Source organism: Neolamprologus brichardi, chromosome 9 (assembly GCF_056152115.1).
Source record: "Neolamprologus brichardi isolate AB-2024 chromosome 9, ASM5615211v1, whole genome shotgun sequence".
In the NCBI taxonomy this organism is placed as follows: Eukaryota; Metazoa; Chordata; class Actinopteri; order Cichliformes; family Cichlidae; genus Neolamprologus; species Neolamprologus brichardi.
In genome coordinates, this window is record NC_142112.1 from 6228824 (window position 1) to 6256512 (window position 27689).

The 27689-nt window shown below is 41.0% G+C and overlaps 3 protein-coding genes across 3 annotated transcripts in view; 1 reads left to right on the top strand and 2 right to left on the bottom strand.

Annotated features, from left to right (window-relative positions):
• The window catches only part of cubn (cubilin (intrinsic factor-cobalamin receptor)), an 84422-nt gene extending 80020 nt beyond the window's left edge, over positions 1-4402 (bottom strand). The window contains exons 1-2 of the mRNA XM_087845859.1: positions 4290-4402; positions 3942-4071 (exon numbers count right to left, since the gene is read on the bottom strand). Of these exons, the coding sequence (XP_087701985.1) occupies positions 3942-4071; positions 4290-4402 (243 nt within the window). The remainder of the gene's footprint in view (positions 1-3941; positions 4072-4289) is intronic.
• Positions 4403-6624: 2222 nt separating this feature from the next.
• trdmt1 (tRNA aspartic acid methyltransferase 1) lies at positions 6625-27069 on the bottom strand. Its single transcript, XM_006800863.2, has 11 exons — positions 26949-27069; positions 24000-24109; positions 23844-23920; positions 22539-22610; positions 21584-21649; positions 19505-19574; positions 19319-19402; positions 17223-17539; positions 11815-11872; positions 10422-10551; positions 6625-6977 (listed from the first exon to the last, which is right to left on the bottom strand). Exons 1-11 carry the CDS (start codon positions 27010-27012, stop codon positions 6877-6879), a joined length of 1149 nt encoding a protein of 382 aa, XP_006800926.1. The 5' UTR covers positions 27013-27069; the 3' UTR covers positions 6625-6876.
• On the top strand, positions 13139-16764 carry LOC148101144 (uncharacterized). Its single transcript, XM_087845699.1, has 6 exons — positions 13139-13406; positions 13882-14196; positions 14269-14415; positions 14791-15446; positions 15571-15741; positions 16747-16764. The coding sequence occupies exons 1-6, from the start codon at positions 13139-13141 to the stop codon at positions 16762-16764; spliced, it is 1575 nt and encodes a 524-aa protein (XP_087701825.1).
• Positions 27070-27689: the final 620 nt, after the last annotated feature.

Below are 27689 nucleotides of genomic sequence, written 5' to 3' on the forward strand. Positions count from 1 at the left end.
CCTCAAACAAGGAAAATCCCTGGCTCTCACAGACCTGTAACGTCTTCTGTAAGAAGCTTTTCTGTCCCCCACTCGTTACCTGTATGAATGGCACCTGTTTGACCTCATCATCTGTATAAAAGACACCTGTCCACAGCCTCAACCAGTCAGACTCCAAACTCCGCCATGGCCAAGACCAAAGAGCTTTCGAAGGACACCAGGAAAAGAATTGTAGACCTGCACCATACTGGGAAGAGTGAATCTACAATAGGCAAGCAGCTTGGTGTGAAAAAATCAACTGTGGGAGCAATCATCAGAAAATGGAAGACATACAAGACCACTGATAATCTCCCTCGATCTGGGGCTCCACGCAAGATCTCATCCCGTGGGGTCAAAATGATCATGAGAACGGTGAGCAAAGATCCCAGAACCACACGGGGGGACCTGGTGAATGACCTGCAGAGAGCTGGGACCAAAGTAACAAAGGTCACCATCAGTAACACACTACAACGGCAGGGAATCAAATCCCGCAGTGCCAGATGTGTTCCGCTGCTGAAGCCAGTGCATGTCCAGGCCCGTCTGAAGTTTGCCAGAGAGCACATGGATGATACAGCAGAGGATTGGGAGAATGTCATGTGGTCAGATGAAACCAAAGTAGAACTTTTTGGTCTAAACTCAACTCGTCGTGTTTGGAGGAAGAAGAATACTGAGTTGCATCCCAAGAACACCATACCTACTGTGAAGCATGGGGGTGGAAACATCATGCTATGGGGCTGTTTTTCTGCCAAGGGGACAGGACGACTGATCCGTGTTAAGGACAGAATGAATGGGGCCAAGTATCGTGAGATTTTGAGCCAAAACCTCCTTCCATCAGTGAGAACTTTGAAGATGAAACGAGGCTGGGTCTTCCAACATGACAATGATCCAAAACACACCGCCCGGGCAACAAAGGAGTGGCACCGTAAGAAGCATTTGAAAGTCCTGGAGTGGCCTAGCCAGTCTCCAGACCTCAACCCCATAGAAAATCTGTGGCGGGAGTTGAAAGTCCGTGTTGCTCGGCGACAGCCCCAAAACATCACTGCTCTTGAGAAGATCTGCATGGAGGAATGGGCCAAAATACCAGCTACTGTGTGTGCAAACCTGGTAAAGACCTATAGTAAACGTTTGACCTCTGTTATTGCCAACAAAGGTTATGTTACAAAGTATTGAGTTGTATTTTTGTTATTGACCAAATACTTATTTTCCACCCTGATTTATGAATAAATTCTTTACAAATCCTACCATGTGAATTCATGGATTTTTTTTTCACATTCTGTCTCTCACAGTTGAAGTGTACCTCTGGTGCAAATTACTGACCTCTGTCATCATTTTAAGTGGGGGAACTTGCACAATCGGTGGCTGACTAAATACTTTTTTGCCCCACTGTATCAGATAAGAATCAAGTAAATGAGGTAAAAAAAGAAACTATTTATATGTTTGCATTTTTAGATTAGCTTAATAAACTAGATATATTTTAGATTTTTAAAATTTTTTGGTCTCCACTCACATGGCTGCCAGTCAAATACAAAGTTAACTTAAGAATTTACTTCCCATCATCATCACTACCCTGAAAATTATTTAAAAAAGGCTAAAGCTTTTATTTATGCAATAAAATATTTCAGCATCCACCTAATGTACAGTCATATGAAAAAAATACTGCATGAACATTTTTGCAAGCGTTTACAATAATCATGTGCGTTTGTGTTTTTTTAGCCTTTTAAGGCCTACTCTGGACTTATACTCGAGTATATTTCAGATCTTCTGTGGCCTGTCATAATGTCAGGTCCTTAGCCAAGGCTCTTTTAATTATTTTATACATGCATTTAATTAGCCTGTTTTTGAATTTATGCTGCCAGTCCCCTTTTGCCTTTATCGTTTCTTAAATGTTTTGGGACTATATCCATTTAACCTGTATGGGAGAAGTAGTGTTGCAGCTGTTAAAGAGAACCTGGGGGGTCTGCGAGTGCTGGACTGCTCAATAGAAGGACAGGAGAAGAGATGTGAAATTAAATGGACTGGAACTGAAGAGGACACAGCTTATCGTTGCAACCGCTAGTTCGGATGCCTCTCTAACTAACTTGACACCCTTGGACTAAACTTCAGCCCGAAGCCCTGGAATAATGCACTTAAACCTAATGTCTCACTGTGTTATACCTGTTTCTTTTTCTTGAGCACTATCTGTTAACCCTTGGTTTTTTTTGGGGGGGTTTTTTGGGTTTGTTTTTTTTTACTTTTTTGGGGGGGTTTTGGGGGGGGGGGGTTGTTTTGTTTTGCTTTGTTTTATTTATCTATATATTTTTTTTTCCTGTAATAATATCTGAATGATCTACATGGGAGAGTATGTATAACTATATCTATGTGTTTCCCTAACACTGTTCATATACGATGTACATACATTACTATTCAATATTTTTATTAATTTCCTCCTCTAGTTTATTTGAACTCTCTCTTCCTGTTGGTTAAAATGTTGTTGGAAAAGCAATAAATAAATCTTTGAAAAAAAAATGTTTTGGGGCTGCTTGTTTTCTGTCTTGTCTTATGAAGCACTTTGCAAATTTGTCTGTTGTTGTTTGTTGTTGTTTAGAAAAGGCTTTTACCAATTTAACTATATTATAGGATTATTACACCTGTTTTTAGGTTTTACTTACGTATTTATTTTTATCAACTATAAAAACCTTGGAAGTAACGAAGGCTTGACATGCAGTCATGCTGCAGTTGACATGCAAATGTGTGAAAGTACTCTCCAGGAAGCAACATCATCTAATTATCAGAACATGTCTATTACTTTGAAAGAAGATGTAATAGTAATATGTGTCAACACATTAATATGATTGCCAAAAATGTATGAAATTTGATTACCGTTTGATATTTTTAGGCTCACATAAACATGTCTTCATTTTACACACAAACTTAAAGGGGAGAATTATAAATCATAGTATTTGAGTATTAGTTTTCCAGGTATAGATAGGGTTCCTCCTGCAATCCTGATAAGGATAAGCATGGAGATTACAGCTGTGTGTCTGTCAGACTGTCTGTGTTTATTTATGTCATATATAAAATGATGAAGTGAAATAAATTGAAAATAAACAACGACATCTAGCCCACCTTCTGCCCAAGACCCAAGCATGTCTGCAGCCGGATTACAGTGGTCATAATACAGCATCTTAATTTAGAAATCTTTGAGCTATAACTCAAAAATGTTCCTCCCCAAACATAAACAAAAAAAGCATTCATTCTATCTATATTAGCCTTAGCACCTTCTCATAAAACTATTCATCAAAAAGATGTTGAACAATTGTGAGTGTGTGCGCATGACGGACATTTAATGCTGTACTGACTCAAATGTATCTGAGCTTTGGTCTTGCTTTGTTGGCTTCCTAACGTGTTAATGATTCACAGTGTCATATGATGAGCAGCAGTGTTTGGTCGTTAAAAGGTGATGAGATGTTATAATTACATACTTCCAAAAGTCAGAGAGAATTTATTGGGCTGAGAAATCAGAAAATTGCTTTATTGTTCCAGTACGTGTGGCAGTACAAACATTTGTTTTAACTACTAGATTGAAACAAAAGCAGCAAAGTAATTAGTGGATTAGGATAAGACAGTGAACTGTTATCTGTGTGGGAGCATACGTGTCTGCTAGGAATGGAAAAAATTACATATTATAAACATTATTTTCGCTTTTCAAGCAATTTGTTATTTTTTATTCACTTTGTTAGGATGCCATTCACTATTAATGTGACATGACCTTTGCTTCTGTTTTTTGAGGCTGTCCCTGGGTGTTTCAAAATGTGGATGTTATATACCATCACAATCGTTGTGCCTTAAGTCACTTACTATCATTGAAATGACCATCGCACGAAGGCAGTGATCTTGTAAAATAACAAAAGAAGAATATTTGCTGCTGGTAAAAGAAAGCTTACTTGACTCAAAAGTTCAGTGAGGTCTTCATTTCCCACTTTAACCCGGCCTGATGCTGAGGTCTGGAAACGGATTTCTTTATTGTCACCAGTTGTGAAGACAAGGTGACCATTATCTGACACCATGGAAGGCCTAAAGATTCAAACGTCCAAAATTCAATTTCATATTTAGGTCAGTAAAGGCAATGGTTAAAAAAAATGGGGTTGACTTATACTATTACAAATACATTTATTCTCTTAGAATCAAAGCTTAACACAAACGTGATCATCTGACTAACATGGCATCTTAATGACATGAAATATTCAAAGAAAAGCGTAAAAAAAATTTTTTTTTTATAAATACCAACTCACTGGTCATTGCTAATCTTCCTTTGGTTTCCTTGTTCTGCTGGGTCATTCAGCCCTCTTTGCAATCCCACCAGAAGGAATACAAGTGCGTAGTATAGCCGCAGTGTCCCTGCCATGGAAAATGGATGTGATGCATGAACACCCTCAGCAACTCTACTGGGGTTTTACATGCTGCCACACTCTAATGTTCAAGACTTTGACCTGACAGTACAGCCATAAAGTACATCTCAATTTGCCCAAAATGGTTAACTATTGTTTATTTATTGTGGTTTATTATGGTTTAACTATGGTTTATTGTTGAAAAAGAATGTCACTCACATGATTTTAAGAAATAAGTAACCCATTTCAGGTGACATTATGTGCATAGCGTAAATTTGCAGATCTCAGACATGGTTAACGTTAAACAAAGACTGTTTTCATACGAGATTTTTATATCTTTATTAATGAACCTTCCATGCTTTGACCGTGATTTAAATTATGGCAAATTAATTTAGATTTCTAAAACTCATATTGCGTGATTTGTGTTTATGAAAAATGTTTCCACCTGAAAGTCTCAGAGCCTTGGTTGATTTTGCCATAAAGATGCATTTCTTTATGTTTATAATATGAACATTGTCAAAGTTACAGGCATCTGAAGTACATTGGGTGTAAGAGTTGTTTTTTAATGTGTGCATTTTTTCCAACATTGTTAAGGGGGGCGGGGAGATTTCTGATAACTTACTGGACAAAATATCGAAGGCTGCATTCTGGGTACCTGCAAATCAACACATCATTGAGTAATTGTGATAGATGGCTGCTCAAAACATTTCATTGCATATAAAAAGCCTCCTTTACATTTTGAAAGGCTCATCTAGCTGTGACTCATGATAGCTTTCCAATACTGTAACAATAGTAGCACAACGCAAAAAATGATGAGCCAATATTGGTAGTTACATAAAAGATAACTCACATGAGTGTGACATGAGTGACTAAAACATTTGGACACCTTCAACTTTGTGCACTCATTCCTTCCTCTATCCATCCATCCATCTATCTATATAAGAAAATATTACCAAAAAATATTCTGTTGTTCTTGTTGTTGTGGGTGCAGAAACTTTAAAGTGATTAATATTTCTGCTGTATATGACTAAAAATGTAGCTCATTTGAAGTTATTTATATTGTCCAGCATCATATTCTATAGAGCAAATGTTTGTAGTGGCTTTGCTGAGACCACGTCTATGAAAAGACCAGCTCAGAAAAAATTATCTGCTCAGAAACACAGACCTACACCTCGATTTATTTAAATAATAAAATATATAAGTAACAACAAAATCCTCTGAATTAAAAGGCTTGAGCGGTGAGTGACATGGTTAACCGTCACTCTCTAATGCAAAGCTGGTTAAACATATTAGATGCTGCTGAGATTGCACCTGTTCAACTTGCCTGATTTATTAGAACAGACATAGTGAGAGCTACTGCCTCAGCTCTTCCTTCAGTTTACCTGCGCAAACCACTAGAAAAAAAGCTGCTGGCCTGTCAGCTTGCTGGACTCCGATCATCGTTAAGGACACACGGCATTAAAGGGATAGCCAGACTCCAACGAGATTGAATCCGCCGACTGCGGCCACAAGATGGCGGTAATGTAACGTCCAGATGTTATTTGGCAAGGGAGGCGCTTCATAACAGGGCTGTCGGAGACTGAAGGAGAACTTACTTTTATATGTTTTAGTTGATGTGCATTTTTAGATTTGACTGTCCTAAGAGAATGTCGGTGCTTCAGATCATCTAAGCCTTTTTTTGTTTCAAGTTTGATGATTATGGCTCACAGCTAGAGGAAAAATCAGAAAACCAGTCCAAAAAAAGGACAACATAGAAATGTCTGCTGTGAATTAAATCGACTTTGGACTCGCACAAAGAACCGCCAACAACACCAACAGATGACAAGGCACGCCATCAGCACAGAAATGTATAAACACTTCTGTTTGTCGTGCTGTCCTGCTTGGCAGGAAGCTGTGCACTAGGATCAGTGTGTGGAGCTCAGCTAGCAGGGTGCCAATGAGATCAATGAGAAATAACTACGTTTAGGTTATAAATGTAAAACTATTCCAAGTTTACATTTCTTTGACCAACCAAATTTCACTAATATTACTTACTGATACACAGAAATGACAGAAGTATACTGTATGGGGAAAAAGAAAGGCAAAAAGTAATTAAAGTTTAAATTGTATATATAATAAACTAAGTAAACCAAATGCATACATTTATATACTATAGAAATGTAACAATATTCATAAGAAATAACAATATTGTTAAATAAATGAACAGTTGAGTAAATCTAGAGTACAAAATGTGCTCTACAGTTTTTAGACTTATTTTTATTAGAAAATATATTGTGATGAGAAAAACAAATCACACTGAAACAGAAGATATACACACATGTGAGAGGCATTCATTTTAAATTGGCTAATGGTGATCACAAAAACTGTTTTTGTGTTTTATAAATATTAAAAGAATGACCATTCATACAAAATCTCAACTATACATTCAGCTATACAGGGGCATTGTAATATAATCCAAACATGTACAACAATGGTGTCTTCCCCAGAAGTGCTAGGAGACCAACAGCTGCAGAAGTTTTGCCACCACAACAACATTGAGGCTGTTTCCCAGTAGTCTATACTGCTGAATGGTCGGGATCTTTTCTGGAAAGACTGCAAACAAAACAGAAAAAAGTGATAAAATATATAAACACTGGGCGACGTTATTATTCACTGCTAAAAAAAGAAGAAACAGATAAAAAAAATAAATCGATAAAGTGAAATATATATATCTGTCTACAAAGAGAGCCAATAGACATGGGAAACCACATGTTACTGTCTAGCATAGAATAATTTGTGAATCTCTGTGTGTATGTGCCCACGGACCTGTATTAAAAAAAAAAAATTAAACAACAAGCAAATACGAATACAATCCACTTCATGTTTCAGCAAAATAACATATGAATTACAAGTCTGTGTCTAACCACTGCAGCACATTTCTGAGTGTTTTTATTATGTTTTTAAAACCAATAACATTGTTTCATAGTTTAATTATGTTGTGTGGAACTAATCCTACAAGTGTATGTGAGGTTAAGCATATGATGCTTAATACTAGGGGTCAACAATACTTGTATCGATATTGAACCGTTCGATACAGTGCTTTCGGTTCGGTACGCATATGTATCGAACAATATAACATTTTTAATTTATTTTATCAACTTTCCTTCTGACGGTGCTGTCTGTGTTGAGCGCTCAGTGGATCTGCGCTCGACAGTGCAGCCTAGGCGGAGTAGTCGAACGCAGATTCACTGAGCGCAGGACAAGCTAGCAGACAGAAGTTAAGCTTGTTGCAACATGGCAAATTGAACCTCCTCCACCCTCATTCAGATCTGGTGTTTGGAACCATTTTGGTTTTCATGTGACGTATGACCCTGATGGTAAGCCTGTCATGGACTAAAGTAAAACAGTATGTTGGATGTGCCACGCAATGCTCAATTACATTGGTGGGAACTAGTGTGTTAGCAGGTTAGCTCGTTAACGTGTTGACGCCGTCCAGCCCCACACACGGGGCGATCCGCGGTAGCTCGTTAACGGAGATTTGCCGTGTTGTGGCGTTAATGTCGTTTCAACGAGATTAACGCTGACAGCACTAGTGGGAACACAACGAATATGACTGCACGTTTACGCCGACATCATCCTAGTGCAAAGACAAGTGGAAGCAGACAAAAACAACAAGCACGCATGCTACAAACTTTACCCGAGTCATTTAGACAGCCGTTAGCACATGATTCTCCTTATGGGGACCTGATATGTTTAATATGCTACTGAGAATATAGCCCAGAAGAAGCGTATAGTATAGCTTTTATTTTGGAAAGAGCCATTTCTCTGTAAAAAACTCTCTTTTCCAAAGATGAGTGATTTCTCGATCAGATAGATTTATTATTTTATTACTTTGTTGTTTCAGCAACATTAAATTTAAAAACTGTAGTTTTGAGTTAAAATATATATTTATAATTTTAATAAATGACAAATTAAAAAGGCATGAACATTTTTTTGTATCGAAAAAATATCGAACCGTGACACCAAAGTATCGAACCGAACCGTGAATTTTGTGTATTGTTGCACCCCTACTTAATACATGTTTAATAATTCGATGTAACAAAAGCCCTCTTAACTTGCACAGAAAAGTAAGATGTTAGATTTAAATTATGTTTTATATTTTTACGCTTGAAAACAGAGTCTGTTGTTAAACGAATGATAATTCTGCAGTAGACGCTATCTACGATGTATTCTTCCTAACAGCAGTAGTACAATGATAAGTGGCAAAAAAATAAAGCCACAATACATGTATTGTGTATATAATTATATTTCTGACTTAACATTGTTTGATATTCTACATTGGAAGCAGAATAAAAAGATATTAAGATACAGTGGGAGAAATCTGCTGATCCCCTGCTGTATTTGAAGTTTGTTTGCTTACAAAGAAATGAGCAGTCTCTAACTTTAATGGTAGTTTCATTTTAATCGAGAGAGACAGACTAGCATGTGTCTACTGAACCAGTTTCTTCCATTTCAATCTCTCCACCATTATGTGCAAGAACAAACAGTTGTCAAAGAACACCGGGGACAAGATTGTAGACCTGCACAAAGCTTGAATGGCATCTGAGAAGATCAAAATTGATTTTACTGCAATTACATGGAAATGAAAGTTGCATAAAAAGACCATCAGTTGCTCTCAGTCTGGAGTTCCAATCAATATTTTGGCCAATGGGACGAGGATGATCATGAAGTATGTGGCTGAACTACAGAGAAGGAGCTTGTTAATGATCTGAAGGCAATTAGGACCACAGTCCCCAAGAACACCACTGGTAACCCACTATGCCGTAATGGACCGAGATCTTGCAGCGCCTGCAAGGTCCCCCTGCTTAAGGCGGCAAATGTACAAGCCTGCTAACATCTAAATTATTCAGAGAAGGTTTGGGAGAAACTGCTATGGTCAGATGAAACCTAAAGGCTCTGGCATTATCTTGAGTGTTTGGAGGAAGAGAAATGATGAACACCATCACCAAACTCAAGCACAGAGGTGTGAACGTTATGGTTTCGGGCTGTTTTTTTCTAAGTGTACAGGATGCCTTTGCTGCTCTGAAAGCCAATGGACGGGGTCGAGAAGCAGCTTCTGTCAGTCAGAACACTGAAGATGGGTCATGGGTGGGTCTTCCAGCACGACAATCACCCAAAATATACCGCCGAGGTAACAAAGAAGAGGTGAAAGAAGAACCACATTAAGGAGTGGCCTAGCCAGTCTCCAGACCTCAGTCCTATAGGAAATCTGTGTAGGGAGCTTAAGCTTTGAGATGCCAAGCTACAGCCAAGAAACCTAAAAGATTTAGAGAGTTTCTGTAAAGATGATTGGATCAAAATCCCTCTTCCAACTACAAGAAACATCTCATCGTTGTACTTGCCAACAAGGGTTTCTCCACAAAATACTGAGTCATGTTATTCTTGAGAATTAAAGGCTTATTTTACTCAATGACTGATTTATTGTATTAATGGGAAAACCACAGTCAATCCCGTAGATCAGCGGTCCCCAACCCACGGGCCTCGGACCGGTACTGGTCCGTGAGTCGTTTGGTACTGTGCCGAGAGAGTTGAGGCTCAGGTGTGAAATGTATAGTTTTCGGTGTTTTTATCGGTTTTCAGCGTTATTTTGTTATCATTTTTATCGTTTACTCGGTTTTCCTGGGTCTTTTCACGTGTGTTATGAATAAATTTTCTTTTTTTCGGTACCGGTACTAGTTTTATTTTGTTGTATTTATCCGCGACACCTTAAAGGCCGGTCCATGAAAATATTGTCGGGCATAAACCGGTCCGTGGCGCAAAAAAGGTTGGAGACCGCTGCCGTAGATCATCATCTATACAATGCCAATATAACAAAATGTTAAGCATTTCATGACCTTTGAATAAATAGTTTAAAAAATTAAGTACTACTATAGACGATCACCTACAAAGAGTAACATCTATCCATTTATGAAAGTATGAAGTATTTTGATAGCGCACAATGGTCATAAGAATTCTTAAAGACGCATAGTTCCAACAATGGACAGATTCATGACTTACTTAAATGCTGAGGGAATCCCATGAGGTTGGCTACTTCTCTGGGACTAAAATAACGAAGCTTCAGTTTTAACAGCCGCTGAAGTTTCTCCTCCTCAGAGCACTGGTCCAGACCCATAAAGACACTTTCAATCTGCACAGGACACAAAGCAAAAGCAAGCATAAGATTCTTTTCTTTCTTACACGGGGTTCGCACAAAGGAAAATGGAAAAAATTATTTTTTAAAAAAAGAATTAAATCCATTCATACAGCTTTCTGGGAAGGATCACCACAGTGGCAAGACCGGTTTTATATTTAGCATACACAGATTTATCAAGCAAATATCAGCATGGCATGGCCGCCATCGAGTATTTTTTTGGTAACTGTAAAGTAAGATGATATTCACAAAACCAATGACAGTAGCGAATCTGTTGTGCATTTTGGAGTCCTTATATCTAGGTTGTAGCTTTATAAATTTATATGAGTTTTGCTCAATTTTGCTCATTCAAAGATAGTAAAAAGCTTCTGGGCTTAATTACTCAAGGACTTAAATTTTGAGTTTAAAAATAGAGTTATTAATGGAAAGTGAAAAAAACAAAACAAAAACATCAGATGACACTGAGGGTTAGAAGCCTGAAGGCAGGTAACTTTAGGTTTTACCCTGGGTTTGCTGTACTATGAAGGCAATTTACTCTAGAGATGAACATCTATAAAATCACTGCCTACTGACCAATCAAGAATCCAGAAAATAGCATCTCTATTCCTGGAAGATTCCTTGGACCTCTGCAGGAAGAGTAGGAAAGTTCTATCTAAAGGCTATGTGTTTCCCAAATGAGCGTCGGCAATAAATATCGATTTTTAGGTGCAACTTTATTCCAAATCTGTTTTCTTTAAACAATTTAACAACTGTTTTATCGCTCTATGTGCATTAATATATGATTCTAAAACAGGACACCAACACTGTACTTGCTCAGCTCATATCCACTTTGCATATAGATTAAGCTTTTGGTTGATTTCTGAATAAAAAGTATATTGTTAGAACAGCAAACTTTTCACCAAGTTTTTCTTATTGCTGAGAACTACAGCTTCTAGAACACCAAGAATACCTGTTCAATCAATCAGATTCATTTCACTTCTTTGTGACAAACTAAAGCATTTTCCATATCTCAAGCTATGGGGCACTAAAAGTTTTAATGTTTAAGTGAATCCAGTTTAGAGTCTCAGAGCTCTAATGAGCAGTCATCAGCTTAGTAATAAATAGCCCCACAGAGTGCATTTGGCTCTAAAGTAACTAACTGTGTGCTTACTCTTTAGCTTTTCTGCAGCATTAATCTATGATTTCTCTGGAATAGGAGAGACATTCACAGAGATCGTTCTCTGTGGGTCCAAAGTCACTTTTACAAAAACCCAAACGTACCTTGGTTTCCATGCAACACTGCAATACTGAGCCTGTTCCCTGCACATACCGGCCATAGCTATGGAGAAACAACATGAACAAAGTTAAATAACAAAATTACTCATTTTAATTTAATTCATACACCATATAGACACTGCAACGAAAATATGTCAGACTACCTTAAAGATTTTATGCATACTGGTGGATTAACCATTGCACAAACACAAAAAATTATTTTGGTAACACACACACACACACACACACACAGGTTGCCTTTTTGGTCAGTTTCACTCCAGTCATTGTACCTGAACGTTTTTACAGGCCATTAACACCAAGTTGTGAATCATGCAAGCGTGAAAGAGCGCGTAACCCAAGGGATGGACGCTATGTCTACACATTACAGAAAACTTGGCAAAGAACCAGCTTTTGTATCTTTAGGCGAGTCGTTATTAGCATATTATTATTTATATATCATTATCTATACTGCAAAATGCAAATTCTGTAAAAAAAAGTTTGAAAGGTAAGCTGAACACTGGCCATATCTTGGCATTGTGTTCAGTGTATTCTTAAAAAGAGATTGGACAAGTGGAAGAAAAAAGAAGTAGAGGGCCTAAAAAAGGAGAGAAATCGTGAACAGCAGATTCAAAAGTCATATCTACTCTTCTCTTCCTACCAACAGAATGTCAGTCTTAAGTTACGTGATAAGTTTGGAAAAATTTGGAATTTCACATGACTTTTTAGGAACACACTCTGTGTCCTAACTATGTTTTTCTGCCTAACTCTGTTTTTGTCATGGTCCTGGGTCGGTGACCCAGCGCTTTCAGTTGATGATTATCACTTTCTAGTTTATTTCTGATCTTGTATTGGTTGTTGGTGTTTGGTTGTGTTTATCTTCCCTACCTGCGTCTCCCTCGGTGCTCTGTTCATGTCCTCGTGTTGTTATGTAAAACAGTCTGTGTGTTTCCTGTTTTACTTTGTAGGGTTGTGTCTCGTTATGTCCATTAGTTCCAGCTGTGTCCCCTCCTGTGTGCCATTTCCTGATTACCTGGTGTGTGTATTTATAGTGGGTGTCGGTCTGTGTTCGTTGTTGGCTCGTCTGTGTTTCATGGTGTCTGTTCCTCGTCTGTGTCTCTCTGCCTCCCACCCCATTTGTATGATCCGGTTTGTTATTTAGCTCACCCAGTTTAGGTTTATGTTCTGTCCTGCCCTCAGTTCTGTTATTTGTACACTGTAAATTAAACCCTCACTCTTATCATCATATCGGCTGTCTGCATTTTGGGTCCTCCGTTTCCTCCACACCACACGGCTCACCCCGCCAGCCGTGACAGTACGAGCCGACCACAAGATGGATCCAGCAGCTTTGTCTGGGGAGAGCGACCTCGCACGCATCCAACGCCTGATGGACTGGGTAACCCACACCACCAACGCAAGTGCGAAAGTGGTGGGGTTAAAAGCCATCGAGGCGATCCTGGAAGGGAATTCCTACCTCTGCCAGTTCGAGGGACTTTCGGACTTAATTCGCAACCTGCGTAAAGCCCGGGAGGTGGTGCAAGCTCGGGAATCCACAGACTTTGTCCAGCAGCAGCGGACTACGGCCGCCCCGGAACAGCCACGTCAGCTTCTCCCGCCGGAGGTTTTGCCCGGCCCGCCGGAGGTTTTGCCCGGCCCGCCGGAGGTTTTGCCCGGCCCGCCGGAGCCGTCCGCAGGGAGGAGGCGACGATCGCACCGTCGGCGCGTCACCCCACAGCCGGATACTAGGACTATAGCACTACAGGCTGTGGTGAGTGAGAAGGACCCTTTTTCTGTTTTGGACTGTGGGACAGTTTATTCAGGGGCTTTGTTTTGTGCAGCAGATGACAAGGAGAACTGCTTGTTGCCTGTTCATTCTCCTGCTCAGCTGTCCTTAGCTCGTTTAGCTGCACAGCCGCAAGCTCGTTTAGCTGCACAGCCGCAAGCTCGTTTAGCTGCACAGCAGCATTCAGCTCGGCCCCCGGTATCCCCACTAGCCCAGTCATCTATGCCATCTTCACCGACTCCCTCTGTACAGGAGGCTGCGTCTCTGCCTCCCGTTTTGGACTCTTTTTCTAGTGCGTATTTTTTTGCAGAGAGACAAACATGTTAAAAAGGCAAACGTTCCTCAAGAGCTGGCCAGTTCTGAGACTGAGACGCACTCCAGGGCCTCCCCAGAGGCTGGGTTTCAGCCCCCAGCAGACTCTGGACCCCTGGAGGTAAAGAAGCCAGCTGAGGACTGCACCCGGCTGTCGCTGCCTGAGCTGAGTCAATGCTCGGTGCAGCTGCAGTCAGCCTTGTGTTTGCCAGAGGCCCGTGCGCCTGCTGGTTCTGATCTGTTCCTGCCAGAGGCCCGTGCGCCTGCTGGTTCTGATTTGTTCCTGCCAGAGGCCCGTGCGCCTGCTGGTTCTGATCCGTCCCTGCCAGAGGTCTCCAAGCCTGCTGGTTCTGATCCGTCCCTGCCAGAGGTCCCCGCGCCTGCTGGTTCTGTTCTGTGTGTGCCAGGGGCTCCAGTGCCCACTGGTTCTGAGACTGTTTTCGCTGGGGGGCCCGGGGAGCCCGTCCAGCCTCCTGTCTCGTCCGCTGGAGGGCCCGAGGAGCCCGTCCAGCCCCAAGACTCGTCAGCTGGAGGTTCAGGAGAACCCAGCCAGCTTCCTGCCTCGTCAGCTGGAGGGCCCGAGGAGCCCGTCCAGCCCCAAGACTCGTCCGCTGGAGGGCCCGAGGAGCCCGTCCAGCCCCAAGACTCGTCAGCTGGAGGTTCAGGAGAACCCAGCCAGCTTCCTGCCTCGTCAGCTGGAGGGCCCGAGGAGCCCGTCCAGCCCCAAGACTCGTCCGCTGGAGGGCCCGAGGAGCCCGTCCAGCCCCAAGACTCGTCCGCTGGAGGGCCCGAGGAGCCCGTCCAGCCGCCAGCTGCAGCCTCATCATCCTCGCCAGCTGCAGCCTCATCATCCTCGCCGGCTGCCGCTTCATCCTCGCCAGCTGCAGCAGCAGCGGCTTCATCCTCGCCAGCTGCAGCAGCAGCGGCTTCATCCTCGCCAGCTGCAGCAGCAGCGGCTTCATCCTCGCCAGCTGCAGCAGCAGCGGCTTCATCCTCGCCAGCTGCAGCAGCAGCGGCTTCATCCTCGCCAGCTGCAGCAGCAGCGGCTTCATCCTCGCCAGCTGCGGCCTCCGTGTCTTCATCCTCGCCAGCTGCGGCCTCAGCTTCACCCACGGCGTCGCCTGGTCCAGCTCCGGCTTCTTCGTCGCCTGGTCCAGCTCCGGCTTCTTCGTCGCCTGGTCCAGCCTCTGCATCAGCCTCGCCTGGTCCAGCTCCGGCATCAGCCTCGCCTGGTCCAGCTCCGGCATCAGCTTCGCCTGGTCCAGCCTCTGCATCAGCTTCGCCTGGTCCAGCCTCTGCATCAGCTTCGCCTGGTCCAGCCTCTGCATCAGCTTCGCCTGGTCCAGCCTCTGCATCAGCTTCGCCTGGTCCAGCCTCTGCATCAGCTTCGCCTGGTCCAGCCTCTGCATCAGCTTCGCCTGGTCCAGCCTCTGCATCAGCTTCGCCTGGTCCAGCCTCTGCATCCGCTTCGCCTGGTCCAGCCTCTGCATCCGCTTCGCCTGGTCCAGCCTCTGCATCCGCTTCGCCTGGTCCAGCCTCTGCATCCGTCTCGTCTGGTCCAGCCTCAGCTTCCGTCTCGTCTGGTCCAGCCTCAGCTTCCGTCTCGTCTGGTCCAGCCTCAGCTTCCGTCTCGTCTGGTCCAGCCTCAGCTTCCGTCTCGTCTGGTCCAGCCTCAGCTTCCGTCTCGTCTGGTGCTGCGAAGGCCACGCCGCCTTCAGGTCCCAAACTGCCGCCTCGACATCGGCGGTCATCTGCCAGGCCGCTTGTTGGGCGTCATCGTCGATATGGACGACCTCCCACAGGCTGCCGCTACCTTCCGCGCGGCCGGCCTCCGGACTTGTGTCGCCGCCGCCGTTGCTGTCCGCACGGTCGGCCGCCTGACCTGTTTCCCCGCCGTTGCTGTCCGCACGGTCGGCCGCCTGACCTGTTTCCCCGCCGTTGCTGTCCGCACGGTCGGCCGCCTGAACTGTTTCCACTTCGCCACCGCTGCCTCCCGCGCGGTCGGCTTTTGGACCTGAGTTGTCAGCCTCCGGGCCGGCCTCCTGAACTATGTTTTGGGACCCTGTTCGGGAACTCCAGTGTGTGATGTGTTTTGGACAATTCGTTTGGCCCACTGGAGCTTGTTTTTTGTTTGGTTGTGGTCCCTCCGTCCTGGACCCCCCGCCGCCCGCCCTGGGTTGGTCGTCTGTTTTTGTTTTGGGCTGTCTGGAGCCAGCCCTTGGAGGGGGGGTACTGTCATGGTCCTGGGTCGGTGACCCAGCGCTTTCAGTTGATGATTATCACTTTCTAGTTTATTTCTGATCTTGTATTGGTTGTTGGTGTTTGGTTGTGTTTATCTTCCCTACCTGCGTCTCCCTCGGTGCTCTGTTCATGTCCTCGTGTTGTTATGTAAAACAGTCTGTGTGTTTCCTGTTTTACTTTGTAGGGTTGTGTCTCGTTATGTCCATTAGTTCCAGCTGTGTCCCCTCCTGTGTGCCATTTCCTGATTACCTGGTGTGTGTATTTATAGTGGGTGTCGGTCTGTGTTCGTTGTCGGCTCGTCTGTGTTTCATGGTGTCTGTTCCTCGTCTGTGTCTCTCTGCCTCCCACCCCATTTGTATGATCCGGTTTGTTATTTAGCTCACCCAGTTTAGGTTTATGTTCTGTCCTGCCCTCAGTTCTGTTATTTGTACACTGTAAATTAAACCCTCACTCTTATCATCATATCGGCTGTCTGCATTTTGGGTCCTCCGTTTCCTCCACACCACACGGCTCACCCCGCCAGCCGTGACAGTTTTTGTATGCTGTATTTCCATGTATGCTCGCACATGTTTGAATAAATTGCTGCAGCTTTCCCATTTTCCTAGAGAAATAAAAAGAAGTGAATAGTGGCTCAAGATTTTTTCCACAATCAATTTTTTTCACACTTTGCTAAACCTGTTTACCATGGTAAATGCTAAATGGCCTGTATTTGTATAGCGCTTTACTAGTCCCTAAAGACCCCAAAGCGCTTTACACTACATTCAGTCATCCACACATGCACATTCACACACTGGTGATGGCAGCTACATTGTAGCCACAGCTGCCCTGGGGCACTGACAGAGGTGAGGCTGCCGGACACTGGCACCACTGGGCCCTCTGACCACCACCAGTAGGCAACGGGTGAAGTGTCTTGCCCAAGGACACAACGACTGAAACTGTCCGAGCCGGGGCTCGAACCGGCAACCTTCCGATTACAAGACAAACTGCCAACTCTTGAACCACGATCGCCCCTACTATTCATATTGTTCATTAAAAATAATGAAGGGAATGATGATAAGATGAAGAGAATTAATGAACCCACCCTTTAGTGAAGCAGACAGACCTCCTGCATGTGGGCTGAACAATGTCCAAGACTAGACCATATCGCAACAGTGTTTTAGGAGGAAGGAGATAAGGTTCCATGTTTACTTCCATTTGTGGTTCCAAGAACTCTTTGATCTGCTTAACAGACAAATTGCTGTTCTGACGAATCTTCCTCTGGGCTTCTGCTGTTGTCTCTAGCTTAAACAGGACATCAGTTCCTTCCTCTGGCTGGCTGGCACCTTGACAGGCAGGACTCAAAAATGTAGGATGCTCAGAAGAATCACTCTCAGCAAGATGTGGGAAGAAGTCTAAAATCTAAAATGAGAAACTTTCTATAAAATCTTACATACATAAATATATACAAATAAAAACTGTGGGGTCCTTAGTGGCCCTTAAAACTGCCTTAGATTACAATCCATAACCATATCTAACCATACGTTCATATAACACTTTATTCTACCTAGTTTAAAAACTATATCTACCTCACATCCATGGCCAATTTAGAATCACCAGTAACATACATATGTTTGGACTGAGAGAAAACGCTGGAGTATATGGAAGAAACCCACCCAGGCACAGGGAGAACTCCAGACAGTTGGGGAGAACCCAACTGGAGCTCTAAACCTTGTTGATGTGCTAACCAATGCATACATAATCAAAATTATGAATCCTGCTGAGTATGCAAGGCTTTCCAAATCATATGAGCCTGTGACATTTGTTGGTGATATCATCAAATTGTCAGAAAATGTACTTTAAATCTGGGTTTTCATATTTGGTTAACAAGCGAAAGATCTCAAGATGTTTCTAGGACGAGAAACAAATCTGCTAGGGGACAGGGAAGGTTGCAAGGAAGGCCAAAAAAATCTGTATGTTTAAAAAACCAAATGTGCTGAGCTACCAGCTGCAATGAGTCAGTGCAAATAAGGAATACGTTGAAAATTCATGTGAAAAGTGAAGTTGTTCTTGGCTATTTAAAGTATCTGTCTCATTTCAGCCTCTTTGAAACAGTGTCTAAGACTGAGGTTATATATATGAACACAGCGATTACTTAACAATAATATTTTCTTCAAGTCATTGAGTCACTGCGAATGTCCATAAAGCTCTTAAGTTCTTGTGATTCTGCTGCTGCATCAACTGTACATATGGCCCAGGCAGCACACTTCACGTGGACATCAAAGAAGAGTACGGGTCTCATTATATCTGCCGTGCGGTGCTGGCAAACACGCCATACAACAAAGCTGACACCAAACTGACGTCACCTCTGCTTTTTTTTAAAAAATGGAAAAATCTATGAAGAAAAGAAAACAAAAAAAACAAGCAATTTCTTTGCTTCTAGTTTTGTCTTCTTCTGCTCCTTTTTCAGTACTGATGTAGAGGTTTTGTCTGAGAAGTGACACACAACACTGCTATGCCTACTGCCCCCATAGCAGCAAACATACATGATCTGGCTGTGTGATGACAAAACTGCAACTGTTTAAAAATGTTTCTCAGATTAAATACTTTTTCCCCACGTGAAATCCTAATTTGAACCTGATTTTTTCCTTTGAGAGTTAGGCTAGGCTTAATCCATGTCTGGGAAACTGGTTGTTAAAGAGTTATAGTTGGCAGCGTCATACACAAGTGTGTAACTGCCATATACTCACTCATATCAGTGGAGACTCTAAGAGCAGCCCTAAACAGTTCAAGACTCGAAAGAAACGCAAGATTAGAATCATTATTATATGACTGTGTTCTAAATGTTCTAGCAAATTGGTGGTATTTTAAAAATGACACGTCCTTTTGATTTTATACAAAATAATGCTTGATTTGCATCGCCAGCTCCGTTTGACTTTTCCTCTGGTAATATGGGAAAGTCCATATAACCATATTATCAGTCAATAAGATCTGCTGCCAACGATTTCTAGTCTAGCTCTTGTGTAAATTGGCACATCAACAATTTTTACTAAGTGCTCTTTTTGAGAAAAATATTAATATTGAGGAATATTGTGCTGAATATAATTGTTACGTAACAGCTGTTTGAACATATTCATATTCAAAAAACCCCACAAACATACAAAATAACAATTTTTTGTTACACATTGCACGATACCTCACCTTTGAAGGTGCCTGGGTGTTTAAATCTTCTGTGGAAATCTTTGCAATCAGAAAATAACGAAGTCTTGAATTTGGGATCCCAACCTGATTAATGAATATAACAGTGAAATGGACACAAAGAAACATCTTAGATTATCAGCAAACTTCAGTAATCTAATCAAGTCAGTAAGAGTTTGTCTTTCTTACACTTATAGGTGAGATCATGATTTCCTGGAAAGTATATCCACACTCCGTCAGCGTTTTCACCAAACGTGCCCTACAGAATTGAGTAAAATAGTTATGTCTTTATTGTCTTCAATTGTGTATAGTTTTCACATTTGTATAATCATTAAAGTAATTTTTAGAATTAGAGACTGTGGAGATACAGAAATTCTTTTATTGCTGCCATATAACCTGCATCATTACAATTGCATTAATAACATTCTTTACAGCATTATTCCATTTAATAATATTTCTCACAGTATTGATATTAGAGGTGGGAATCACCATACATCCCACGATACGATATTATCACAATACTTAATGCGCGATACGATATTATTGCAATTTTTTTAAATATTTTGCAATATTCAGATTCTGTACATAAAGGTAAACTTTATCAATATTCATTTTATCTAATATCAAAGTCTCACACTCAGTCTTTGTCTCATTTCAGTTTTATTGTTGACAAACTGAACGGTTTGTATTACAGTCTAGTCCAACTTAACTGAATGCAACCATCTGGTACAATTATAGCTATTCTGAACTATGCAGTCTATGAAAACTATGCAGCCCCTTCAGCAACTGAAGAATTTGAAAGTAAATTAAAACAAAATATAATTTTACATTAAATAAAAAAAGTTTTAAACTTAATTAAAATAAAACATGTCTTAAATTAAAATAAGTAAACTGTCATGTTTATTGCTGCCAAAAAAAATAGTTAAACACATTTGGACAGTGAAGGAATGTCAGGATTCTTGCTCAGAAAAAGGATCAACATGCTCTGAAGTCTGAAACAAAATATCGATTTCTGCTGTCCCTGTATTGATACATTATTAGCAAACAAAATATCACAATACTACACAGTATCGATTTTTTCCCCCACCCCTAATTGATATTGCATTAAAGTTGTTTATTGAAGATGTTCATATAAGGATCCTTTTATCCTTTTATTATGTTAACTTTTATTACAATTCTAATTTCTATAGAAGCTATAAAAAATGAATTTGTAATTTGCTCACTTACAAAGAATGAATATTCTGTCATTTTACAGTTGTTTTCTTTTAATAAAGCTTTATTTTTAAAGTTTTTAAAGTAGTTTCGGACTGATCCGACACACATCTCATGCTCAGCAGCCCAGGAGTTGACATCTTGCGTGGAGCTCCAGACTGAGGATGTTTATAAACTGTTTTGCATTTCTTCCAATTCAGATTAATCGCACCAACATTGGTCACCAAGCTTCTTGCTGTTAACTTGTGACACCATTCCAGCCTGTGCAGGTATGTATAATCTTGTTCCTGACATTATATACCAGCTTTTTGTTTTTGCCCATTGAGTGGTTGGAATGGAAGAACAACCTACACATACGGTGAGATCAGATGTATCTGTAATTGACTGATTGATTGATTTTAAGCTGTGTATTGAGCACACAGCCAGTTTGTGGGAGCCAGTATTCTAACCGGCTTGTAGGGGATCAAATATTTATTTCATTCAACGACTTGCAAATCAATTTGTAACTTTCATGTTTTTTCTCAATTGTTGGTTAATATTCTCTCTCTTACACCATTAAAATCTCTGAACCATAAAAATTATTGACTGTTCTTTCTTTGTAAGTAAGCACACTTCCAAATTCAACAGACACCAATCAATCGTGTCAGCATTTTTTATGACTTTTAGATTATCAAGAAGTCATCATGTTGCCCCATAAACATGATGTAATTTCAATCCCGTCCGGCCTCTTTTAAACATAAGTATGTTTAGAGTTCAAAGAGCACAGGCTTTGTCAGTAACTGATCAAAAACAGGGTGAAAATAAATATTTCCTAACACGTCATGTTCATAAGTGCAAATCAATATGGTGGTACATTTTGTGAAAACCCCCCACAACAACTGAAGTATGACTATATTATTATACAATTACTCTATTTACTCAATTACAATTACTAGACTACTCTTGGATTTTTTGCAGATAGAGAAAACATGGGTAGATTTCTAGACTCCCTGCTTACTCTCCATGTTGCTTGCTGAGCTTTCAGGCCTTCATGTGCTTAGTGTGCCCAGTAATTACCTGGCAGAGGAGGTCTCAAAGCCTTTCACATTCTCCAGCAGGATGAAACGTGGTAGCCTCTGCAGCCTAATAACACAATGGCACATACACGTTAGGAACAAAGCATGGGAGAGTTTGCTGAGAGAAATCAGTCTTATTACATATCCAACCACAGCTGGCATCAAGAGACCTTGGACCATTTGCTAATCTGTGTTTGGAACTGCCATTTGATGAAATATATAAATAGTGCAGCCAACAAAATGGTCAGCCATGAACATGGACACAGAATTACATTGCTGCACAAGTTCAGTGTGATGGAAAGAGCACAATGACAGTGACTTGAGTGTGTTTTGTGGCTCCCGGTAAATGGTCATGTATTAACCGAAGCCTATAGTACTTTTGAAATGGTTAAGCTGGGCTTAATTCATGTCTGGGAAACTGGCTGATAAAGAGGTGTAGTCGGCAGCATCATGCACAAGTGTGTAACTGCCATACACTCACAAAATATGAGTGGATACTGTAAGAGCAGCCCTAAACATGCACGAGTTCATGGCTTGAAACAATAGTGTGACAGCAATGACGGACCAACGCACTTTATTTCCAGTTGCTGCTCTCATCACACTCGGCTGCAGCTTTTCAGCCACAGACACACAACAACAATCACCTCACGTTTAATACAGGGGAGGCTTGATGAGCTGATCGAACTCAGGTGTGTCAGCCTCCCCTGCAGCCACGCCACAAACCACGTCCCCCATCACCCGACCTAGACCGAGGAGCCAGCACAAATGTAGCACAAATGTTTGACATCAATTTGGTTGATTTTCTTAAAATTGATACCTATCTGATAATCTGAATGACTACTACAAGCAAACAAAGTAGCTGTGTATTATGACTGTTAAGCAAAATAAAAAATTAGTGTTGTTTTTCATTTCATTTAGGTTTCCAGAAGTTGACTGAAATTTTGGATCTTTCAGACCTTGGCAGAAGATCAAGGACGTAAAGGAAGCTCTTGGTTCTGGGGTCAGTAACGTCCCCTTGAAGGCCTATCCTGCGGAGAAACAAACGAAACAAGGTGGAACAAGTTTTAAGTTCCTCAACAAAAGTGTTTTTTCTAGGCTGACTATATCAACCTGGTTCCCGTTTCAGTGTGTTACGCTGCACCTAAGACAGTTAAAGTTCTGTTAGAGAGAAACTAGTTTCTGGGTTTTACAGTGGGCATCTGCTGGTCGGGAGAAATGTGTGAAACGGAGTGAAATACAACTAGTCAACCTTTATCCCCCTAAATGAAATTTAATTTTATACTCATGAACTTAGGTTAGGGGACCCGAATCGAAACTTTTGGGTTAAGCACGTCGTCATAATTTTGAACATCATGTAGTGATAGTGACTAAAAAAAGTCTGTGCATTTGTCATTTACAGGCTGGAAGTGTAATTCCTTTTTAATTAGCTCTCTGAAAAATGGAAAAACTCACTAAGAACACTGCAGACAAAGCCCAAATACAATGAAGTGAGCTTCAGTTTTATTTACATAGCGATAATACACAACAACAGCCTGATGATGATTATGTTGACTTGTGTTTTCTTTGTCAAATATTTAAGTTTGTTTGATGATCTGCCACATTTCACTGTGACAAACATGCAATGAAAACTCTAAATAAGGGAATTTGTCACCTGTTCACACAGAAATATTAATATTAAATATTTTATTATATTATCTTCACAAAGACTCATTATGGTCTGTTGTATCTGACGATTAGTGAAAAGGTTGTTTTTATTAATTTATTTATATCTACGTAATTAAGTACAGTGGAACCCCGACTTAAGAAATTAATTCGTTCCCGAGGGTCTTTTGTAAGTTTTCGTAAGTCGAAACGCCCATCGCGCCTTTTGAGTGAACAATAGGCTATAGGTTAATTGCTAACTGCAATAACAATACGTCACTCAAGTGGAACAGCGAAGCGCAAGTACGAAAGCCAAGGGGGTTGTTACATGATTCTGAAGGCATTGTGGGCTCAGTCAATCAGAGCCAGTGGATTTCGTTATACGGGCATTTTGCCGTAACACGGGCAGAAATATTGCCGTTAAGTGCCTTCGTAACTTGAATTTTTTGTTAAATGGGGTATTCGTAAGTCGGGGTTCCACTGTAGTCTTAAAAATTGTCTTTTTTACGATGCAGGCTTTGCACGATAGTTTAACTCTGAATAAGTGATCATGCTCATCACGTCATCATCACGATTGCAAAACTTTGGATTTTAGTACATACAAAACACTGAAATCATACCTGGTAAAGGGCTGGCACGGAGGACTCATCAATATCATATCAAAAGACAACTTGTTGAATTCATCTAACGTTATGCCCTAAAGTAAGAAAAGAAAAGGATTTTAAATATGATTGATAGTTTGATCAGCAATGGACCAACGCTCCATGATCACTAACCTCTATAGTCTTGTTCCAGAGGGGAGTGTCGGGGAAGTTGTGCTTGTAGACTTGATTGGCTGTGGTGTTTATGTCAATGGCAGTTACAACTTGGGCAGGTATGCCACTCTCTGCAAAATGGATAAATAATAATAGTAATAATGAGTTGCATTGTATTACTTATTTCATTTTATTTTCGGGTTTACCTAAGGCTCTAGTTTATCATTCCACAGTTTAATTTCTCACCAGATTATTAACAACAACAACAACAACAAAAAAATCACACTGATGGAAAAAGTTGGGATCTTGAAGACGCTTGTTTTTTTTTGTTTTTTTTACATTCTACAGATCAACAGATACTGCAGGCAAAAAAAGAAAGCAGGAGGGATTGCAATGACAGGTGACAACAGATGGTGTAGTCCTGGTTATGGCTGTTTACGTCCCAGATTACCAACTCAACACTCTTAATGCCACACAGCCATGTGGTTTATTATTCCACCAGTGACAAGAAAACCAGAAACATGATTACCAGTCCTCAGCAGACCCTATCACACCCCACAATCAGGCCCACTGTCTACTGGCAATCTGAGTATTTAAATTATTAGGTGCTAAAAAGGCTCTGCATGATTCAGAGTCACAGAGTGGAATAGCAGGAGCACGATGGTGACATAATATCAGGCAGGTGAGTGTGAGAAAGAATGCATGCAAAGGTGTGTAGAGACCCATTATATTCAATGTTCAATGTGAGGTTCTCTAAGGCAAAACGTTTGCAAAAGCCTTTGTAACAAATGACTGATCATTAAATGAGGTGTGATCAGAAACGACTGTGACTCTGTCTGCATGGCTGACATTCTCTTCAATGTCATCTCCTCCCCAAATTTCATGAAAATTTTACTTCCACTGTCTCTGGTGTGGTGGTCAGGCCATGTGGTGAGCCATACTTGTAACAGGCTGCAGATCAATTATCAGTTCAACCCTGAGTCAAACAGCTGGATGTGGTGTTGGTGACATTTCTATATCATTCTGTTCTTCCTACGCCACACGTCAGCAACAGTGCACCCGCTGCTAGTGAGAGAGCCAAAATAGAATGGCATAGTAACCAGTCAGCAGTTTTGAGGCCGTTCACGCCTGCTAAAACCAACAACTTTTTTTATGTACGTTTTTAACTTAACCACAAACTGTGGTCAAAGTGAGTTAAAACAACTAAAATGCTCTGGCAATGACTGCTACCTTCTCTCAATCTGTGTTTGGTCAGAGAAACATGCTTATATAATGCAGAAGTTGGAGGGACGTTAATTTGATGTAAAATAAGTCTTCGTTACTATTACAATGAGATAATGTGTTGCATTTAACTTGATTAGTATCATTTCATTTACCCGTCCCTGTCAGCTCCACCTGTGCTGTGAACTGGTGGAGAAAAGGAGAAAATAGGCTCAACCATAAATGACAGCAGTATGCAGCAGCCTGTTACTTTGAACTGCAAGGTTCAAATAAACACCAAAACATATTAAGAAGCTAGAAAAATAACAATTAAATTGAGATTAATGCTACCTTTCTCATACATGAAATATTCACCATTTCTTCCTCACAGAGCGGTCAAATAATGGATGTCCTACAGTCCATGTCATTTGTCCTTGAACTCTTTGACAGTTTGACCCTTGTGGACACGCAACCCTGTGGATTTCCAAAAAGGGTATGCTCTTTCTACGCTTCTGACCTAATGGGATGCGGCCAGGCTCTTCCACTGAAAGCTGCTGTTGAGTCTTTGACTTGTGGTGACTTTCATGGTGATGAGAGGACGGTTGGGTCACTTTGATTCAAAAATTGATGTTTCAACTCAGCACATGTAATGCAAATATCTACTGCTAACAAATCGATTGTTTGTGACTGGCACAAAAGTGATGTATTGCATTTGTCATGTATTTGTCTTCCTCAGCAGTTACCTTGTCTTGTTGACACATTGCTGATCAGCTTCCTGAAGAAAGCTCAAACAGTACTGGCATAGTAAAGCACAGTACTGGAGGTACTTCAGGAAAGAAATTCTGTTAAAAGCTGACTAAACAACAGTCTCCTTTTCCTCTGCAGTTTCTGTGAGCCTGAATGAACTTCTTCAGCTGATACAGGCACTGTTTTGGGGTAGCATCAGATCTTATGGAGAGCAGAACCTTGCAACGGCTGGACAGAGTCTGTCCAGTGAATCAGAAACTCATTGGAAAGGCTACTAATTGATATGAAGGACTGACAAGAGTGTCTGGTCTCTGTCGATCTCTGTCTATGTGTCATATTTAATGTGCAATGTATTTGTTTATTTTGGTATGTAGACTTTAGTCAATAGGATCTATGAAGGGGTTATACATAAAATAAAGAACTGCCTATTTTGTAAATATCTTTAAGATTCTGCATTATTGTACCTACATTATAATCAAGAAAGTTCTTTTGGCCACTTTAAATCTCTTTATAGAACAGTTAATATATAAAACTACTATATTTGTTGCAGTTCATGCAACCCTTTTGGTCGGAGCTGTAGTAAAAACGCCTTTTGTTTAATGTCGATGGCACTTTTTAGCTGAAAAAATAAAGAGTGACTTAATCCTGTGAGAAGAATGTTGTTTGTGAAATGAGCCCTAGACAAAAAAAATGTATATATTTCAAAGCTGACTTCTACACGTGTGACAGCATGATGTTTCCCACTGCACACTCTTCTTTACGGTAAAGGCAGTTTTCCCATCCTATCAGGATTCCGATTCACTCAGTCATCATTTTCTTACTACTTTTTTCGGCTGTCACGCCACAGCCAGCACAAGTCTACAAGTAATACGTAAACTTAACCGAAACACGGGCCTGACTTTTGAGCGTTGTATGACAGTAAAGGCGCTGGCATGACAGTCCAACAGTGTTTCCGGATTCATGTTGGATAGACCAGTAAAATCAAAATAAGCAAATCTTTGTATCCACCACAAATACGCTTACCCTTTAACGCATAATGCATTCCTCCAATGCCACTATACAACTCGAGTACTCGTAGATTGTCCATGGCAAAATAAACTACCTCGGCGTGCTGATGCGGTGCATATTTCTTCTTCGTATTCAATAAAGGTTATAAGGCAACTAAAGAACGCGGAACATTACCGCCACCTGCTGGTGTGGAATGTGGTACAGGTAGCGACAGGCCCGTTAGTTTAATTAACCGCGAGCTTCTCATTTGCAAAATACAAAATATTCCTCAAATTAAATCAGAAATGACAACATGTACCAAATCCAAATGGACGTTTTCTGAAAGAGCAAATCTCTGTTAATATCCAAAACGTTTGATTGTGTTTGCTCCTATTTTCCCAGTATGAATTCACAACAGAGCACAATGTGACAATATTATATATTTTTAACCACACAGAAAGAGGAGAGGGCAGAATATTTGACCTTCTCAAAAAGCTGACAAATGAAGAAAAAAAAGAATCCTTCTGTCCAAGCTTTATGTATTTTCAGGTAAAAAGAAATCTGCAAAATCTGCACATCTGCAAAGCATACATCTGCAAATCCTTGATTATAGCTCCTCTTGCATGCCTCCTTTGGCCTGTTTCCTCTGCCTTATAGCAGTGATGTCAAATTAATTTGTCCCATCGTAATAAAAAGAAATCTATTAGCGATTTCTTCTTCAAATAAATAAATGGAAAACAAACAGGAAACATAAATGGAAAAATAAAACAAAATGGG